The sequence below is a fragment of the Mya arenaria genome, chromosome 15 (genome assembly GCF_026914265.1).
Source record: "Mya arenaria isolate MELC-2E11 chromosome 15, ASM2691426v1".
NCBI classification, from domain to species: Eukaryota; Metazoa; Mollusca; class Bivalvia; order Myida; family Myidae; genus Mya; species Mya arenaria.
The window spans coordinates 51,653,596-51,674,519 of NC_069136.1; the positions used below are offsets into that span (position 1 = coordinate 51,653,596).

The following is a 20,924-nucleotide window of genomic DNA, read 5'->3' on the forward strand; positions in this document are numbered from 1 at the left end:
AAAAGCTTTCTGATTTTCCTGAAATGTTACGTTCACTTTCGAACTTGGCTCACGTGCGAAGAAATACTTTCCATGATGATGTAAAACGTAACATTTCACCCCAAACCGTCTTGAAGTCCGACGTGTTGCTAATTTATGTCGCAGAATGTTCTCATGTCTGCGAGACAGCAAAGCGACCTCGAATTACAAATGAATGATATAAGCGTAACGGCTCTGTTATCGTCTGGATTGTCTTTTTTTCGCGACCTTTATTCAATGTGTTTATAATTCCACGTTTAATGGACGCAGATATGTAGCATTGCTTTACCATGTGTGAATAAGTGGATGGAAACGATGACTTGAATACTTTCGCGCACTTCAGATGTTCATACTGGATTCGGTCGTTATTAGAAGCCTTGTCAGTTTGGGCGTCGCCTGTAGCGTTAAAGACACACTCGGGCGAAATTGTTTGTGCGTGGCTCGGTTAAAACGTTTATTAAGTATCGTTTGCTCTGTTTTAACAGTCTCCTTCGCTGTATCATCGAATTTTCCTCTTTTCCGCCGTATAACTCTAGAAAGTATTCAGCCCACTTGCGGATAATAACACTTGGGTCCCGGACAACGGAACACTCAATCTTCAGTCCCGCACCAATGATATCCATTTTAGTGTTTCTCCATCTTTTGACAAAACATCAAAATCCTTTTAAATCTTCTTTGGCCTCTTTGTCTTTATTTGGATGAAGCATTGTCATAGTTGAATAATGACACAGCAAATGTCTGCATCTGTCACCCGCCTGCAAACTATGCAATTTTAAGTATTTTCGTATGTGTGTGCGCTGGTTTTAGGTTATAACTCTAGTAAGGTTTCAAAACCTTTGCAAATTTCATTAGTGGCAGTTATTTCAATGACTATTCGTAAACACAAAATTAACAAGATCATATACACAATATAAATCGGTATATTACGTGATACATTTTCAAAAAAATAACATTCAACAACACAGTCAGATATTTCTAATGACAAACAAATACAGTCTATGGCTGAATGGTATTGACCATCATATAAAACAAAAGTAGATATTGAGCCAATACATTGTAGTGTACTAGATTGCAAATATTGAAAAATGTGTAAGCAGTAAAACACGTCTGTTGAAAACTGTTACAAATTTTAGCGTGAAATCTTCCAGAAAACATATCCCTTCAGAGGAAAAGATGTTTTTTATGGGCTCGACAACACACTGTATTAAGTGAAAGATAGACACTTATTATTGCACAATTACCCCTTTGCCTATTTCTTATTATTAAGTATTATTATTATCATACGCTGCATAATGTGGTCTACACAGGTTTGTTTTTTGCAGGTTATTTTATCGTCAGACTCCTCTATTCTCCAACATAAGCAGTGTTACTCAAACAATGACCCACATATGAAAACGTTTGACGGGATGTAAGTATAGTTAATGCAAAATGGTTTCTGCACACATTCAACGTTAAAATGAATGTCATCAAGTAGAAACAATGATGCAAAACTGATAAAGTAAAGTATAGCTATTTGTGCGATAACGTCTTGAGATTTCATCGAGATGCCAAACATGAAAATAAATATAAGAAAGTACCTGCACATTGACGAATCTGTACGCTTTGTTTATTAACCTCATCAGTATTATGTTTGTTGTGTTGTATGAATCCATGTACTTATTATCCGACAATTTGTAGAACGTACGAAAACCAGAACGAAGACCGTTTTTTGTTATACAGGAATCCGGCTTTCCAACAACAAGTATGTGTAGTTATATCCGTCTCATTACAAAACAGACAACCTTCTTGTTTATAGTCTTTACCTGCTTTCATTAGGAAGCAAATCCGAAGAAGGATGTTTGTTTTCCACTGTTTTTTTTTTACATTTTACATGTCTTATTCAAATGAAATGTCACTACATTTCATAAGACCTTATCAAGATGATGCCTGTTGTAAAGCATACTATTTTAAAATAAACAACAACAGTTATTTGTAAATATAACGAAATATTTTGGGTTGCAAATAACCTTTTACAAAGTTTGCATGATACATAATTCAAATAGTACTATTTGAATCATAAAGTAAATGCTTATTAAACATTGCAAACAGTTTGAATTGGTTCATAAACTTAAAAAGAGATTTATGAGGGAGAAGGCGAGCGAAAAAGGGCAATTAAAAACAAACAAAAGAACAACAATAATTTGGATGTTGTCTACAGGTTCAAATTCAAACAACTCACTGCCTTGGAAGTGACGTGCCCGTTTTCTGTAACTGCGGCGTTATGATAAGTTCTGGGCGGGACATTTTCGTCGTAAATAATTGCGATGGAAATGGAATTTGGGACGTTAGATTCCGGTCGTGTGTTGATGGTGTTCTTAACAACCGTGTTAACAAGATATCAATATACCATTTCCAAGTAAGCTATGAAATTTTATTTGATTGGTCAAAACACTAGCACTCCAGTGCACGAACTTAAACATAGAAGCATTAACTTAGATATTGAGTTGAGTTTTACACGTGTAATGATGCTACTTAAAATTCTAATATTGACTTCTATCCATTCTATTGGTTCAGGTATCTTTGCAATCGGGCACAATAGTGGACCTCTCATTACAAGAGAAGTTTGTAAATGTCGCGGTGTTTCCTTCATTGGCTGATGTTTACAATACAGAAGGATTATGTGGTCGTTTTGACGGAGACTCCGTTAATGATCGGTACAAGCGGCCAGGATCACTTGAAAGAAACCCGATGCTAAGCTGGAAGTAAGTGATATGAATTTCAAGTTTGATTTTGTTATACGAATTAGAACATGCAGCAACACTGTCAATTTTAATTTTACTTCAGACTCCTTGAGCATGAAGACCTTTTTGGTGAAAAATATATTCTTGAAAATGTAAACGAGCCATTGAAACGGTGTTCATGCAATACGGAAGGGCCCGGTTTGAATTCCTGCTCACATGGTTCTGCAAAGCTTTGCCAGTTTGAGCCATCGTTTACACAAAGTTGCAACGTTGCATCACGAAAAAGAAGGTCGACATTGAAACATCGCATTGGCGATTACCATGGTCCATTTGGCGTTTGTTCTTTAAAACGAAACACAGGGACTGGGCCGTTAGCGAAACGTTTAGAAAAGGTTAAGGATACAATTTTAAGATACGCAAGTTCTTTATTAGTTTTATTGTAAAACAATACATTATGTAAGTGCACTCGATGAAAATACAAACGACATGAATACTCAATTAATGGATAATTGCACCGGCGGAGGAAACTACGCAACAAATAAGAAACGATGCAAAACTACTTATCGTTGATATATCTATATGAAGTCTAGACATGAAAAGACATTTGACCTTTTGGCATACCTAAGCTATATTGCTAAAATATTTCATGTTGTTCTGTGTGTCATTTATTAATGTTTGGTTTGCCCTATTTCAGAGAAGCAGCCTTCAAATTGAAAATTACGATCACATCAGAGCTAGAGATCAGTGTTTGAAAGTGATCAACACGACCGCTTTCAGATTGTGTGAACAAGTTCCTGGAATGAACATCGACACATTTATTGGCGATTGTGTATTAGATGTTGTGGTAAAGAAACCTTTGCCATTTCGGCTGCTTTGTGTATCTATATTTGAAAACATAGCCTTGTCTTTAAGTGATGTTTTTTACCATTTGTATAATCTAATTTCGTTTCAGAATACTAACAATGTTGAATGGGCCTTGATCCATCTGGAGTTAATAAAACAGAAATGCTTGTTTGACGTAAAGGTAAAACGACTTCCTCCACAGTCCGCAATGGAGAACCTAACGCTCGTAATGAATGATACCTTCATTGACAATACAGATAATCAGACATTGGCTGTCCAAGAGGCATCCACTGAGGAATTTCTCAAAGAAATTATGGACGCAAGCTGCCCCTTGGAGTGTAATCAAAGAGGACTTTGCAATAAAGGTTTATGTTTACTTCGTTATAAGTATGTTCTAAACCTGCAGAGAAATATCAATAACTTCGAATTATAACTTTGTTTTAAGAAAATCCCGAAAAAAGCTTGTTTATTTTATATAAACTGGTCTAGGTAATCAATCTTTGTAAAGGGACTTACACATGTTTTACAAGGTCTGACTTTGAACATTATAATTGAGTAGGAAATGTTAATAAAACAAAAATCAAAATAGAGCTTTACGGTTATAAATTATTGCGAATGGTGATAAAACCTGCTCTATTTCGCCGAAACGCGTTAGTTACGCTATCAAACATTGAATGCATTTAGGCTTGGATTAACATAATTCTCTTCAAGTAAGTAATACTAGTAGTTAGTTTCTGTTTGATCTTATTTTAGGAAAGTAAGAAAATAATTGATTTCTTCAACATTTAAAACTCCGTTGCAAATTAGAATGTGAACCAGACCTGTTTACGACATCAAAATGATATTTACGAAAAAAGATCACACAGAATCATATTATATAGTCCTGATTTGTTTTCAGGTAAATGTGTATGTGAAACAGGATTTACGGGTGTAGACTGTACAACAAAAACATACCTACCTCCGGAAATTCATGGACTTCCGGATGATGGCCTGTGTGATGTAAGGAGAAGACCGTGTAAAAGAACGTCCGTGTTTGGCAATAACTTTGCTGATGGTGTTAACTTCACGTGCAGATTTAAGACGGTCAAAGTAAGTAAGCATTGTAGTTTGCGACAAGACGAAATGTTGACAGGTTCAGTTGGTAGTGCATCTAGTTTATAACCCGAAGTTTATCTGAAGGGTCCACTGTTAAAATATGAAACCCAAATTGAATTTTAATGACCTTTTACATGGATTGGGCCAAAAGGAGAGACCATAGAAGTGAATTCCACTGCTTTATTGAAGATATACATACGAACGCTGGTTTCGTGAAGGTTTATTTAGAATACTAGTAACATGAACTCTTTCACTAGTTTGTAGTTTAAACGTTGTCAATGTGAAACATTTTTTAAGTAACTTGTTTTGTTTCATTCTTTTTTATTTTGAACGTATAACGGATAGTACACTGTTTAAATGTTTATCTTTAAACTAAGATATTAAAAACAAACCATATTCCTCCGAAATCAAAATTTATTATTTTGTTCGGCCGTCTTATTTACGATAGTACGACACCATATAACGAACTTAAATGAAATGAAAAGTGGAATGACATAGATAAAAGTAAATTTTTAACTGTAATTGGAAAATCTAGATTGACATTACCAGCATTCGATTGGAATATATTTCATTGTTTACAGTTCAGGAACACAGGTACCATAATCTCAACAGAACATGTATTCTTAACTGGGGCAAAGCTGAATACTTTTATGGAAGCCGAGTGTGGAGTTAATACACGTTCCCTGAAAAAAAGAGAAGTTGAAGGCACAGACGAAGTACGAGAAGAGATTCTTGCCCATGGTGGTCAACTATCACTAAGCAACGATGGACAGAGCTTCAGTCAGGACAATATGTTCATAACCTATGATTCGCGTTGCGTGAACTGTATTATTCAACATGGAGGAATAAAGTGTTTACCTAGGGTTTGTCATATCTGACATGTCTTATCAGATTTAACATGATATTTTGACTACCGGGCTTGTCCCTGTAATTGTCATTGTATTATGCTAAGATTTAACTGCAGTTTTTTAACATCGCGTGCTGAAGTTCTTTTATTTGTACTGTTTACCATTAACGTCTTATCAAATATTATTCAAGGTAAAAGAAACACTTATTGATACAGATGTGGATGCATGTGTGATCTGTCTGTGTACGGGCGTGTGTGCGTGCGTGTGTGTGTTCGTGCGTGTGTGTGGTGTGTGTGTGTATGTGTGTGTGTGTGTGTGTGTGTGTGTGTGTGTGTGTGTCTCTCTCTCGATCAGTGCCTGTTAGGTTTCTTATGTCATTTACATGCTCTTTGTTCGTGTTGTTGTTGTATGCAACAAGACATAGTCCTGTAGTTTCCCTTGAGTTATTACTAATGGAATCGCATGCTTCTTTCTATATTCTTATTTTGTCATTACACCAAGTCATGCGAAATGACATATATTTTCAGCTTGGTTATTGTGTGCGGAATGGAAAGTGTTATACCGACAAAGACATCTTTAACTGTAGGAAATGTATTATTCATGAAGACGGAACATATGACTGGGAAACTACAGAAGGTAATTAACACAAACTATATTGAGATGGTATATAAGTGAAACTGATATTGTACAATAGGTGAAGTTCATAGTAATAAATAAAGAAATATAATTGACGAATGAACAATGTCTTTGGTCTTAATCGAAATACTCTTTTATATATCAAGATACATTGTTCTTATTTGATTGCGAAACTCGTTTGCTTCCACAAGGATATAGAAACAGAAAATGTTTACGTTTTTAAACCTCTAAGCCATGATCTGATTGGCTCATTAAATTTACGACGGTACAAACATCAATATATACCGTTCAGAATGATGTGCATACCGTCCGAAATTGTATTCAGTTGTATTCTTAGGCGGTATTTTGATTTCTCTGGGTTTTTTTCTGCTATTCAATTGTGACGCCGTTTTACCCTACATCTATTTAATCATTTAGCAGCATACTTTCTTCATACTTGGTTTAGTAAACGAAATATTGATTTTAACTCTTTACGATTGAATCTCAAAGTCACATCTAATTTAGGTATTCTTGAACTTTAAATATATCAAGCTAGATTTAATGACTTTATGCGATCACGGTGCAAACATAAAGTCTCACGGCATGTTTAACATTTCGTTCAAATACAAGATTCACAAAACACTACTTGTGCTTCATGGTTTTCATGGTAGTGTTAACGTGGTTGCATAAAATTTTGTTTCATTGTCTGGTGGTATTTACCCTAAGCCAGGTCCCAGTCAAACACACGACATATCTCTTTGTTCACATGATGATACGTCAGATAATCTATGTTTTGTTTTGTAAGCCAAATGACCTTCTCCTTATGCACTATAATATTCAGAATATTTAACCTAAACTAGATTCATTTGGTAAGCTGACTATAATCATGGATGACTAAATTTCTATCTGCTTTTCCTAGTCTAGCTCGTCGTGCTCGTCATGGGATTCATATAATGGAGGTGTCGCTTATAAAGGCGATATCCATTTTAAAAGACGAACAGATTTGGAGTTAAATGAGTTAGAGTGTTTCTGATTGAATATAAAGATACGCACAACTAAGCGTGTACTAATTTGAGTGTTCTATCATCCTTCTAACATATCATTACCTTCTAAAGCTACAGGTATGGCGAGAGAAAGATGCATTGGTGATATTATCATCACATGTGATTTCAATCAGAACACATTAATTGATTATCCAGGGCGAAAAATCAACTCCTTATTGCAACAGTTTGCCTCTCAGATCCAACAAGCTTAACAAAAAATTCTCAAAACTATCATCATGTCATGTAGCGCCAACAACAGCCTATTCATGCTTTTTGGTTTATTGAAAACTAACATTGGAATATATCCAGACAACTTCATCATTTGATAAAAGTGTGTAACTGATTCTCTCATTCGATCTAGTTTCACCTCAAATATTTCGCACACTGTGTTCGGAAGAAACATTAAAGACGTAATTTTAAAGAGAGGTAATACAATATAGAGATTAGTACCTCGCAAAACTTTACACCTTTCATGAATGACGAGGATACGTTTCCTTTGTAATTCGATACAGGTTGCGGTGAACAGAAAACGACCATAATTAACCACTATGGAACTGTGGATGACGGAGCAAATTTCGACCGGATCCTCAATATAGTAGCTGTGGTCATTGCGAGTTTAGGCGTCATTGTAGAAACCGCTATCATTTTACGTGACAGGTATTTTTATAAGATGTTAGAATAGCTATTATTATTGTTTCGTGTAATATAGTTCTTCAGCATTTGCTTACGGTTTTCCTGTTACTGTTGCCCAAGTACTGATTATAGAATGTTTTAGTAATACGGTTTATCGGTGAATGAAAGTGAAGGCACTGTAAGTGAAGTCCCCATCTCCGTGCATCAACCATTTCTTTAATAGGATTATATCTGTTAATAGATAGATGTTATAGAACCAGTTACCAACAAGCAATCGCAACTACTGTCAGACCAAGTAATAATTCGAGTATCCATATTTAAAATGATACAACATTACTATAAATTAGAATACTGGACTTACGCTGAACATGTTGTTGTAATGTGTATAGGATAGGTAGTGTCTTCCAAAAGTAAAACAATGCAACAGCGACTGTATGATATGCATGTTAAATAACTTCAGACTCGTTAATTGAGAGAGTTTGTAATTCCACTTTAAGTTGTTGAAATACTTTAAACCACTCTCATATTTACTCAAGCAGACTGTTAGTCGTAAGACATCGGACGGAATTACAAAGAAAAGAGCTTGTCAAGGAATCTGGTTAAGTGTAACAATCCAGACCAAACTAAATTTTAAAAAGGATTAATATATGGTTAAATACCAAAATAGTGTTACGGAACCGGCCTTTTATTCTATCATACCAATGTCATTCATTTACTAACAGTTTTGGAAATAAAGAATATATTTTTTTCTTCTATTTTTCAGATGGGGTAGACGTAAAAATCAAGAAACACCTCATACTCCATATGTTGACGGGTAAGGCGATAAATACAATACAGTGAAAAATGGAGACCAAACCAAATCAGTTAATGAACATCCGATGTTATGGATCCGTTATGTATCAGCTGATGGAGTCATGATAAGATACAATAAAGTAAAAAATAGAGCCCCTTCTTTATCAGCTAGTGAACACGCAATGTTATGGATCAGTTATGTTTCAGCTGATGTTGTCTTGACACGATACAAATACAAAAAATCTAAAATCGACTGTATAAATCTAGAGTTATATCCAGAGTCGTCTGTTGTGAACACTAAATGCAAAGCCCCATGACTGATTTGTACAATATAAGTAGAGAGTACACAAGTCTTATAATTGAAGTGCAGAGCAATGTTGTCTTAGGCTTTCAAAGAAGAAACACAGAACTGGTGTTTACCAAGAAATGCAATCGTGACTGATTTATTCCAGCGTGTCGTTGTCTTCACAATCGAACTAGAATAATTTAATTCAACCTTGCCAAACTCCGTTTTTGGAAAAAAATATGTTTGATACGACCATTGACGTTTGACACTGTCATGAAGAATCTGAATACTTTTCAATGTTCGTTTTTACAGCAATTAAGAGCTGTTTCCAATTGTTGTTTGGTTAAAGTCACCTTCACTCATGCATGTGCTATGCACTTGTCTATGTGTGTAATTTCCTGCATCCATGGACACCGTTTATTTTCAATTAATTTAAACATACTGTTGAATGATTATTTCCAATAGTCTCAATATTGTTTGTTCTGCTTATTAATATTCGTTTAGGTATAAAATGAAACATAAATCTACAATCAATGAATCATTTATGTAACTTAAATACGATGGGAATATGAATGGAAGAGTAATTATCCCACGACAGGAAACAAATACAAGTGGCATGTGTACAACTCAGGAAGATTCCAATATATTTGTTATAACGCTAAACTGCCTAGCAAATTATATTCGGACTATGCTTGATTAGGTCAAGACAGCACTAAAATTATACGATATTTCCAAAAGGTCCTAGCAAATGACCAAAGCATCCCAGCCGTTTTGAAGAGCTCAAACCTCTAAAGGCTCTTCCCCATTTATCAGGAGTACACATGTATCTTATCGATGCCGTCATGACTATCATGGTTTTCTGAATAAATGATAAAACGACGATGCGGATTTTAATGAAACGTTTGGGCTGATGCTAATTTAGGATTAAAGTCACTTTTTTTACACTCAATAAATACGATAAAACGATGTTTTTGTACAGTAAGTTACCCTACTTCTTTTTACAACAAATGCTATAGTTGCTGGATGCCTGTGCCAGCCTTTTCTTGCACCAAATGTTTGCGTCTTGGAAACACCGTAAACTTTGTTAGAAATAAATCTTGACTGTTTATATTTTCTTAGTTTCGTCATTGATTGTTCATACATTTGCATTATATATTTACTGTTCGAAACCTCAATTTTTTTGAGATATAATTACATATACATTTTTAAATCAGTTTGTGATTTCTGCTGTACATTTTTGAAAATGTTTGTTACGTGAGTTTTAACGCTCAAAAAACGATATGACAAAGGCATATCATTCGGTGTATGCACGATACGAAATTAAAGAAGATAATAATTGCAACAATATGAACTGGTAATGGTAAATGCAAATGATATTTATATATTACATAACTGATGCCTTAAGATTCGTTAATTGAGATAGTGTTTGAAATTTCACTTTAAGTTGTTGAAATATTTTACACCACTCTCAAATTTACTAAACCAACCTGTCAGTCTCAAGACATCGGGTGGAATTACATAGACGAGAGCTTGTCTAGGAACCTGGTTAAGTGTCTCAATCCAATGAACCAGACCAAAGTAAATTTTAAAAAGGATTAACATATTGATAAAGACTAAGAAAGAGTTACGAAACCGGCCTTTTATTCTTTGATACCGATGTCCATCATTTACTAACAGTTTTTGAAAACAGAATATAAAAGGAACTTTTTTCTTCTATATTTCAGCTATGAAATGCCGAACACTAGATCACCACTTACCCTTTCACATAGGTAAGGGAATAAATACAAGACAGTGCAAAATAGAACCCCAACCAAATCGGTAAATGAACATGTAATATTACAGATCCGTTATGTATCAGCTGATGGTGTACGATACGAACACACATTGTATATACTTTTTACCGGTTTTCAAAAAGTTAGATAATGGGAACTTATTTTTGATCACGGTCACTAATTTTATTTATGAAAACCTGTCTGATATATATGATATAAAATGATACTAGTACATACGTGATGTTCTTCTTCGCTATATTTCTGGACGAGTAGGCATGAAAATGCGGTATCATCTTCGCAGATCAACCAATTAATACAATACAGTGAATAATAGAACCCCTTCTTAATCAGCTAGTGAACACGCAATGTTATAGATCAGTTTTGTGTCAGTTGATGTTGTTATTACACGATACAAACACAACTATTTTATTATAAAAACGACTGTTATAACCTAGAGTTATATCCAAAGTCGTTTGTTGTGATTACTAATTGCTACGACCCATGATTGTACACTGTATAAGTAAAGAGTACCCAAGTCTAGTAATTGAAGTGCAAAACCGTGTTGTCTTAGGCTTTCAAAGAAGAAACACAGTACTGGAGTCTACCCAGAAATGCAACAAGTTTTTTTTTTAAATATGGAACGATCTTAAACGTATCTTGTGGTTTTAGTGTTTCAGCCTTACAAGCGCATTAAATGCGACACAACTAGTATGATAGGGGTCATACAATTATAGTGACAACCAATTAATTATGAACCAAATTTAATGTCAATTTAGGGTTTCTGTATAAATAAATATACGACCAACGCACATTATTCTGTAATTGTTTTTTTGTGTGTGTTTTTTTCGAAATTCAAAATTATTCCAAGCATATAAATGTTTTGGAACGCTGTTGAACTCATACATATTTTAGTATATATCGACCACATATATATTTTGGAACGATATCGACCACAAAGATAAAAAAAAAATTAAATAAAAGATAAGATGCGTCACCGAGATATGTTGTCTCATGAAATATTATATAAGTTTAGTTGCGTTGTTCAAATTTAGCTTTGTGTTTGAACACCTTACCCTGTTTAACATGGTAATTCATATGTTGATTCGATTAAAGCCTGATATACTTGCATACTTATTTTATTTGCAAGAAGATATAGTCTAAATCTGTATTAATGACATTGTTTTTACAATTTCTTACACATTTCTTGAACGCACTTACCAAAGAATAGTCTCCGGAAGTGTTTTCTTTTCATACACATATCGCAATACATGAAAACACGCTCAAATGGCCAGTTATGTACATGAATCGCCATTGTTGACCTTGATCCGTACCTAAACAAACATAACTTGTACAGTTTGTCTATACGAGTACATATGTGGTGAATCTTTTTTCGGACAAAATTCTTAAGAGTATGCAATATATGTATGTCTAACCATTTGAAAGACATGAATAATGACTTTCGTAGACATAAAATAATTATTGTTTTATATTTATATTGCTGTTTCCACAATGTACGTTCTGAAGATATAATTAAACTGTGAACATGTGCGATGTATATTGTTAGCACCATGTTCTATATCTACAGTGTTCTTGAGCATACTCTGCGTCTTCTTGAACTTTCTTTTATGTATTTTATTCTATGTATTTTATGCCGTTGTCAAATTAATGTTTATATAACCCCTTAACCAATCTCGCGTAAATAACATTTATACTCTCCGGTATCCGCGTTGATATCTTCATTGCAATACAAGAACAAGAAACGATCACCCCGTTAGAATATGAAGTATTAGCTTTGTGTTTACTACAGTGAATAAAGACGTATTGCAAACAAATGTCACCGCCATCCCGACTTATGTAGAACCGTGTAATGTACTAGTGCCTACCAAATAACTTGTTCGTTAAACGATTAATTAAATAGCGTGTGTGGCGCTTACCTCTTTCACAGTGATTTGATGGGAATGAACACCTGCTTTAGTGTCATTTGACCTGTACAAACTTTAGTGATATTTAACCTTAAATATATATATATATATATATATATATATATATATATATATATATATATATATATATATATATATTCTTCAGATTTATCAAATTGATCACATCTACCAACTATCTAGCGTAACATAACATCTCAAATGCCTAAATACCATTTTGAAAAATCTGAAGATTTTTTTTCATTTTAGGTTAAAAGGGCACTAAATGTTGTACAGGTCAAATGACATCAAAGCAGGAGTTCATCATTATCAAATTACTGTGACCTCTTCTACTGTTTAGAAATAGGGCTATCATCAATATATAGTGGGTTCGAATAAATGTTGTACCATAATCGCCCTTAAGAAAAACCGGATATATCTGCCGAAAATATTGACGGGTTGTCATTAATTACTCTATAAAACCAATACGTAACATAGCTAGCATTTCTATTACTTTACAGAAATCCGGGCTATGAAAATCCGGGCTATGAAAATCCGGGTTATGAATTCCAAAAACAAAAGGTAATAATTAAATTCGAACAACACAATAAATTATATACTAAAACTCTTCAAAACATAAAATGGTCCTAGATTATTTAAGCGTCATTTAGTTTCAGAACCGTGTCATCATTTTTTATCAACATTTACATAAACATTTGTATTGATCTTAAGAAATGAATAAAATAAAAACTATAAACATGTGATAATTTTTCTAGTTGATGTTTTTTTTATTATCAGGAAACCATGGGCATAACGTATGAAGATGACCAGATGTGAACCCCCGAGTAATGAAGGACAGTTTGCATTTTATAGCCATCAATCATTAGCGTTAATGTATTTCACGTGAAAGATTAGACAATACTGTCATTAGGTGTATTTTCAAGACAATAATTGTAATATTATATAAGTGTTTGGTTGCACAGAACGTTTTAAGAACCTATAATCAACTTGCAATAGAAATTTATAAAAATGAAGTATCTGTTTCTACCAAGATCTAGTTTATCTCGGGAAACGTTCAATTGTGCAGTACTATTAACTTTAAAAAAGGATGTTTTATATTATAAGTTTGCATAAAGTGTATGCAATCAGTGAATTTGAATGAATTTACATGTATGCAAACAGTGAGTTTGTATAACGTCCGTTTTACGTTTTAGACTTACACTAAATTTAAAAATTGATTGGCAGTACAATAATATATTTATCTCTTACTAGGAGACAGACAATTGTATACGGTTGATATATGACTTACACATACACTGAATATTTATAAATATTAAAAGTATTTCAGAATAATTATTTTTTATCAACTGTACAATATCGCATTATTTAGACTTGTTTTGTTTTTGTTATCGTTTAGAAAAAAGTGAATGAATCATTTCAGTATGCGGTGTTTTTTTCATTTACAGCAGTAGGGGCCCCGCAAAGAATTTGCGGGTTTCTATAGTAATTGCCTTGTCCAACTGTCCTTTCGTTGGCCCGTACACATGTTTTATGTTTAAGAAAGAGATTTGACTGAAGCTTGAAGACTGAGAAAATCACCTTGCAAACTGTTATGGTACTGGTACTCGTATAAAAACCATGACTCATGGCTACCAAGTGTCACATTAAAGAACTAAAGCTGTGGACCTTATTGATCTGTAACCCCCAGCCCACCCCCTAAGCATTACATGTGTAAGGAATTGAATTTATTTTCACCGAAACTAAATTACGAGCTTCAATGAAGCTTGAAGACTCAGCAAATCACCTTGTAAACTGTTATGGCACTCGTAAAACGACCAAAACTCATGGTTGTCACATTAAAGCCTCCCTTGCTGTGACAAAATGTTCAACTCTCAAAAAATTAAGAAGTCACGAATGGAAATTAAAAAGTTTATATAAGAACATATATGTTGAAGAATTACTCATTTTAAGAGCTATAACTCTGTGAACCCTTGTTCCTAAATTGCATCCATTGGCATGAAAGATGTTTGAATAAATATTTTAGCCAGGAAAGAAAATTTAAGATAAGTTGATGGCAATATAAGTGTTATCATTCCATTTAGTTTAAACTTATGAATTTCGAACGCTTATGGTGAAAATTAAATACAAATAAGCAAAGTGTCTCTGGTTGTCACGATGTTATATGTAATTGTTTTTAACATTTGACTAAATTGAATGATTTTTTATAACTTGATGTTTACAATTGTATTTAGTCATAGGTATTGTTTGACTTTGTCTTAATTTTGTCTTTTGTAGTGTCAAATAGTTTTATATTTGTCTTATTGGATTTGCATTAATTATGTTGTTAATGATTTAAGTACTGAATGGGTGGTTAATGATTTATTTTTTGGTTGAGTTGTTGATGATTTAAATATTGGTTGATTGTTTGATGATCTAAATATTGGCTGAGTAGTTGATGTTTTGAACACGGATTGAGTGGTTGATGATTTAAATTTGATATTTGTTGATGATCTAGAAATGCGTTAATTTGGTAAAGATTTCAATATGGTTTGAGAAATTGATGATTTAGATAGAGGTTAAATTGTTGATGATTTAAATGACGTTTGAGATATTGATGATTTAGATATAGATTAAATTGTTGATGATTTAAATGACGTTTGAGTTGTTGAATACTTAAAGTTGAGTTGAATTGTTGGTGATTTGCATATGAGTTGAGTTGTTTATGATTAAGTTATGTCTTAAATGGTTGCAGATTTAGATATTGGTTGGGTTGTTGATGTTTAAAATATAGCTTGATTTTGTGATGATATAGATACGGCAAATACATCACTGAAACTAATTTCGTTTTATTTATAATTTAACCTTATCATGTTTTCTAATATATATAAAAGTGTTTCTTCATTGTAGTTTGTTTATTTGGAATTGTGTTTTTGAAATGTATTTTGTATTTTAACGGCTTATTTGATATTCGTGTTAATGCAAATGGAACTTCTTACCTGCTATAAAACTTTACCCTGTCAATACTACAGTTGTACTCAAATAAAAGTTCTTCTTTTGAATATGTCAGGACTTGTTATTATTAAAGAATTTGGTAGACAATATGTTTGAGATGACCACAGTTAAACACGTGTAGGTTCGTTTCCTTTATTAAAGTAATACATATAATAACGCTGGAAGTTACGTTACATTAGTATAAATACATTTCGCTCGCGCGTTACCTTGATACATTGTGTTACGTTATGTCGCCCAAAAAATCCGAACATCCTCCCGGACACAAATGGTTTTAAGGTATATTCCCATAAAGTCTATTTAGCGTCCACTACTTCCAGCGGGTAAAATTGCACCATAGGTCTAAGTTGTTAACCTCTGTGTTGGCAAACGGTAAACTGGTCAATCTTCGTCCGTGCATTAAATGTGAAGGAGTGAGCGGTTCCGGGTCATCTCTACATGAAGACACGTACGTAAGCGGCCAGTCGTTCATCAAAGTCTCCACTTCTGTGGAGGCTCTACGAAAGATTTTTTATCATTGTCTTGGCAACATCAATGAGTCTATCCCACGATCCATCCAGCTTCTCGTTTTGGAATGAACTGCCAGTGTGTCCCTTGCTGTGCAATTGCTGTTTGTAGACTTTTAGATGAGCAAAGTCGCCGTATCTGATTGGTAGTAGCTTGATTGCTTGTGGCATTATCTGATATCATCATTCTTGGTCAGAATCTTCTCCTCACGTATCGTCTAAATGCTAGAACAAAGGATTTTTCGGTCAGGAACAATTTCCAAGTAGACAGCCGAATGCTGGCACACGTAAACAAACATATGTAGGCTTTGTGATGTGTTCCGTCCTTTTCGTTTACGTGTTACACCCCGGTAAAATCTACACGAGTAAAGGAGAATTGGGGGCTCACTGACCCTCGCAATTACAGTCTGGGCTGCTCATGTCGAAATCTGATCAGCAGTGATGTTAGGTCATTTATTCTGGCGTTGTTGACACAAGGCAATCATTCAGACTCGGACTTCCGGTTGACCCCCAGCAGTTACAGTCATACACTATTCGTATTTGTGTTGTTGCAGATTCTTTCTTCACTCCATGGTACGAGATGTAATTAACGCGTGTTGCTGGTGATTCGTCTGGCAGTTTTTCAATGTAACCTCTGTTTTCATGTTCCTGAATGGAATCTATATTACTGAAACAAAAACGGGCTATTGCTCAGGCGTCGGATTGTACTTTCTGTTCTCTTCGTCGTTATTTCAAAATTCGTTGGCAATGATTTATGATCTGTTTTCTATGGCAGCCTCGCCGTATATCTGTCACCCGAAAAGGTTAGACAGTTTCTCTGGTAGCCTTTTAGATAGAAGATGTTCTCCGCTTCGCTATCTTCTTCCGGTGCAATACCAAATGACTCTATGTACCAGATCCGTGGTCTCTAAAACACGCGTTGCAATGACGTCCCCTGCTGTTGAACAAAAAGTTCCAACTTGCATCGCTGTCTGATCAGACAGGAAGAAGCCAATGCGGGAACTCACGGCAGTGGGTAAGACGCCTTTGATTGTGTTGTCATCTACGATATCAAAGTGAAAATCGGCACCATTAAAAAAGAATGATTCGAGCATGGTGACCGGATGTGCTAACTTAAGGTTCCTGAGAAAGGGAATGTTCGCAATGGATTTTCGCAAATACCGGGACAATGAATACTTGAATAACCCGTCATCCACTTCTATGTTGACTGTTGCAGTATCGAGTTTTTGTTCTGTGTGTGCAGGGTTACCAAACGCTGACAGATGTATGACGTCACTTCCGTCTATTTGCATATGTAATCGGTCGGTTAATTTCTGTGTTATGTGGCGGATCCCTGGCCTAGAGGTAACACACCTGACTATCAATCCAGGGGTCGCAGGCTAGATTCCCCGTCGCATCACTAAAAAATACTAATCGTCTTCCGGGAGGGACGTTAAATAGGGGTCCCGTGTGACAGTGCTATACACTGGTGCACGTTAAAGAGACAGGCTAGCTCTACCCAGGGTTACATTCTGTCTGTGCACTATGTCGGACAGTTGGTCACCTGGTGGCGATAACTCAGCCAATAAAAACAATTTCACAATAGAAACACGATGATCTAAATCACGTTCTGACAGTCCTCGGTATGCGCCATTTTGCAGTAGACACATTTTATTCTTTACGCATCTTTTTTGATGGATTTGGATGGCCAAACACGTCACGGTCAGACGACTTACAGGCGCTTGTAGGGAATGAGGCAGATGGTGGAAAGGTAAGTTGTTCCTGTGTTTGACCAGCTTCCATAATATCTAGTTCTTTGTTCACACAATTACCAACTTCAGGTTCCATGTTCTCTGGCTAAGTGAAGCCTCGTTCTCGGTGGAAACCTCTCAAGGATTATGGGAATACGCAAGTTTCCATAACTTCTTCACCTTACGACTCGAGACATCTGATCGTAGTATCTAGTCGGTAGTTGAAATCACGGAGCTCTCTCATGTTGTTGCATGGGGACGGCAACTGTAAAAGTGTCTGTATGAATGCAATGAAATTGTGTACTTTTGTTCAAAACATTCGGTCAAGAAATTCAGAGCTTGCCTGTAGTTAACGTTGGTTAACGTGAAACCTCGATTGTTTTCGCTGCATCCCCTTCTAGCAAAGACAATTAATACTCGTCTATCTGCACGTCGTATAACGTAGGATTTCCCTGAATGGTTGACTCGAATGAATCCCAAAATGTTTGCCACGTTACAAGTTCGCCGTTGAAAGACGGAAGGGACAGTTTTGGCAATTTATGGTAGTACGAAGATGTGATGTCTTGTCGCAATGACTCTACGATAGGCTCTTCTGGTCGAGATGACTGGTTTACGTTCCTGTATACGTATTTTTCTTGAGCGTTGACGGCGGCAGTTGCTTCGGCGTTAGGTTTAGTTGTATTGGCAGAGGTAGCTTCGTCTGATGGTGCTCCTGAAACATAAGGGGTAACAGCGGTGGAAGAGTGGCAGGGATAACCGAAGTTACCGTAGCGAAATGCCTTTTTTCTCTCTACAGTCGAATTCTCAAACGTCAATTATACGCGTTCGCCTCTTTCATCTCATGTGTAGTGTTGTCAACATCCGCTTTTGACAATTTTATCGTCAAGAATTTTCATTGCAAAGATCATTACATCAATCGAAAAGACAATAAATTCAATGTCGTCTAATTCGTTACCCTCCTTTGCGGTTTCAATCTGTACAAAATGATCTTCTATGGATTCTCTGTGGCCGTCTCTCAGCTCTATGAGCTTCAGTATATTCATGATTGTTTGGTCACGGCACCAAAATGTTTGAGAGATCACGGTAAAAAACGTCGTATAGATTCGTTTCCTTTTTTGAAGTGATACATACAACAACACACAGGAAGCTACGTTACGTTAGTATATATACATTTTGCGCGTTATTCAGTACATCGCGTTACGTTATGTCGCGCCATAATCACAACACAATTCAATTTTGTAAACTTTATTTAATGCGAGTTAGGTACTTAGATATATATGTATATATACAGATTTAAATCTGTGGACATTAAACTACCAGGATCAGTAAATATGTTATGTGAACCTGTTCGACATCATTCTCTATTTTAGATTTTTAAATTATGTCATTACTTATTTTGATACATCGGACATTTTAAATGTGCGTGGATAACATGGATACAATGAAACAATGCCTATGTGGTTGAAGGTTAGGTTTTACTTATGAAGATGTAGGCTGGAACATTTAATTGTTAAGATTAAGAATCATGAAATTCAATTAAGCTTGTTGATATTTTAGTACTATTTTAGAACAACGGAGTTATTAAAGACATGGCTGCAACGAGTTATTCCTAAATATCTGCACATTTTTTATCATTTGTTAGTCTTTTTTATCCCATTGATACACCAAGGTGTGTTGTTTTTTGAATTATAATGTCCTAGATTTTGTTTTACAAAGATTCAATCACATTCTGGTGTACATCACAATGTATTAGGCTTGAGACAGAACAGGTATTGTCAGTAACCTCTTCCTATAAAATGTTTTAACTTCTTTCTTTATTAAATTCTCTCTGCAGGTTGTCCAATCTGGTCTTCACCATAGAGGATGACCTCCCTGTCTATCCCATCAAACTGACCTTAGTAGCAATGTCCTCCTATTGTTAAAGATTATATTACTTTTTTGATTGTTTAGAAAGTTGTTTTCATAATGTTGATATTGATCAATAAACTTTTTTCTCGCTGATAGGTACTCAGTAGGCTTTATAAAAGCTGCACATGAGATTCATTGACTTTGAATGGGATTATAGTTGCCAAAAGGTAGCCTGGCACTACGCAGACTGAGAGCTGCACATATGTTTGTTTGTATCTGCGTTGGTTCGAAGGTTGCAAACAAATGTGGGTTGTGTAAGCTTATTTGTAGCTATACATTGGTTGTTTGGCTTTGAATGGATTTTATGTTGCTTAAATGTGGCTTAGTTAGTAGTCAAATTAAAGTAAAACATGTGCTTGTTTTGCTCTAAAAGAGTTTTGAGATAGCCACTATGTGGTCGTATTGGCAATTAATAGCCTATTTATTTGAATGGCCCTGAACGGGCGTTTGGTAGAACCTTCTTAAAGAGTCAATTCAAAAAAGGATTGGCACTAAGAAGACACTCGGTAGGATCAGGCAGAAACAAACTATGACTTCCTACTTGTGTATGTACACAACAGGTTGGTAAACAACTGGATTGACTTAAAAAGTGATACCTCCGGCGGCATGGATTTATATCAAACTCACAACTGTTATACATATAACTAGTAATGCGCTGGATATATGTTGGTAAAGCACTTGATGAACTTGAACCGTGATACAATTTGCCGAATATTTTGGTATATAACATAGCTTCTTCTACTCTACTTGCCACTACTCCCCAAAATCCACTGATTGTCACTCCACTCTTTATGAGGGAATCAACTTAAAGGTGGCGTATAACATTCAAATGAACATAATAGTGGACAATTCAATTCTAAACTTCTCGGTCATTTTCTACAAAAACAACCTCGGATGTATGCCGATATATCAGCTTATCAACATAAAAAGTGACATAGATTGAAGCCATTTGTCAGAATTGCTCTTTTCTGCTCCATTTAACAGAACTGATCTGTTTAACAATATTCAAAAAAAGGTGATGTCAAAACAGTCAAATCACCAATATAAATCAAACTTATGGCCTCCCGGATATATGGCGCAACAAGAGGAATAGAAAACTCTCGTTCATTGCTTATTTTTTCATACATGAGCTGATTACATGATGGAAAAACATCTTTATGCCCAGATTTGAATATTTGTTTACTTTA

The 20,924-nt window shown here is 35.1% G+C and overlaps 1 protein-coding gene across 1 annotated transcript in view; it reads left to right on the forward strand.

Moving 5' to 3' along the window:
• The window catches only part of LOC128220772 (uncharacterized), a 46,476-nt gene extending 30,831 nt beyond the window's left edge, over nucleotides 1–15,645 (forward strand). Inside the window, exons 17-31 of the mRNA XM_052929297.1 lie at nucleotides 1,341–1,426; nucleotides 1,696–1,759; nucleotides 2,216–2,413; nucleotides 2,572–2,759; nucleotides 2,842–3,130; nucleotides 3,433–3,582; nucleotides 3,691–3,946; nucleotides 4,480–4,670; nucleotides 5,258–5,539; nucleotides 6,052–6,160; nucleotides 7,695–7,839; nucleotides 8,579–8,629; nucleotides 10,618–10,662; nucleotides 13,106–13,166; nucleotides 13,383–15,645. Coding sequence (XP_052785257.1) covers nucleotides 1,341–1,426; nucleotides 1,696–1,759; nucleotides 2,216–2,413; nucleotides 2,572–2,759; nucleotides 2,842–3,130; nucleotides 3,433–3,582; nucleotides 3,691–3,946; nucleotides 4,480–4,670; nucleotides 5,258–5,539; nucleotides 6,052–6,160; nucleotides 7,695–7,839; nucleotides 8,579–8,629; nucleotides 10,618–10,662; nucleotides 13,106–13,166; nucleotides 13,383–13,421 — 2,154 coding nt within the window. The 3' untranslated portion in view covers nucleotides 13,422–15,645. The remainder of the gene's footprint in view (nucleotides 1–1,340; nucleotides 1,427–1,695; nucleotides 1,760–2,215; nucleotides 2,414–2,571; nucleotides 2,760–2,841; nucleotides 3,131–3,432; nucleotides 3,583–3,690; nucleotides 3,947–4,479; nucleotides 4,671–5,257; nucleotides 5,540–6,051; nucleotides 6,161–7,694; nucleotides 7,840–8,578; nucleotides 8,630–10,617; nucleotides 10,663–13,105; nucleotides 13,167–13,382) is intronic.
• Nucleotides 15,646–20,924: the final 5,279 nt, after the last annotated feature.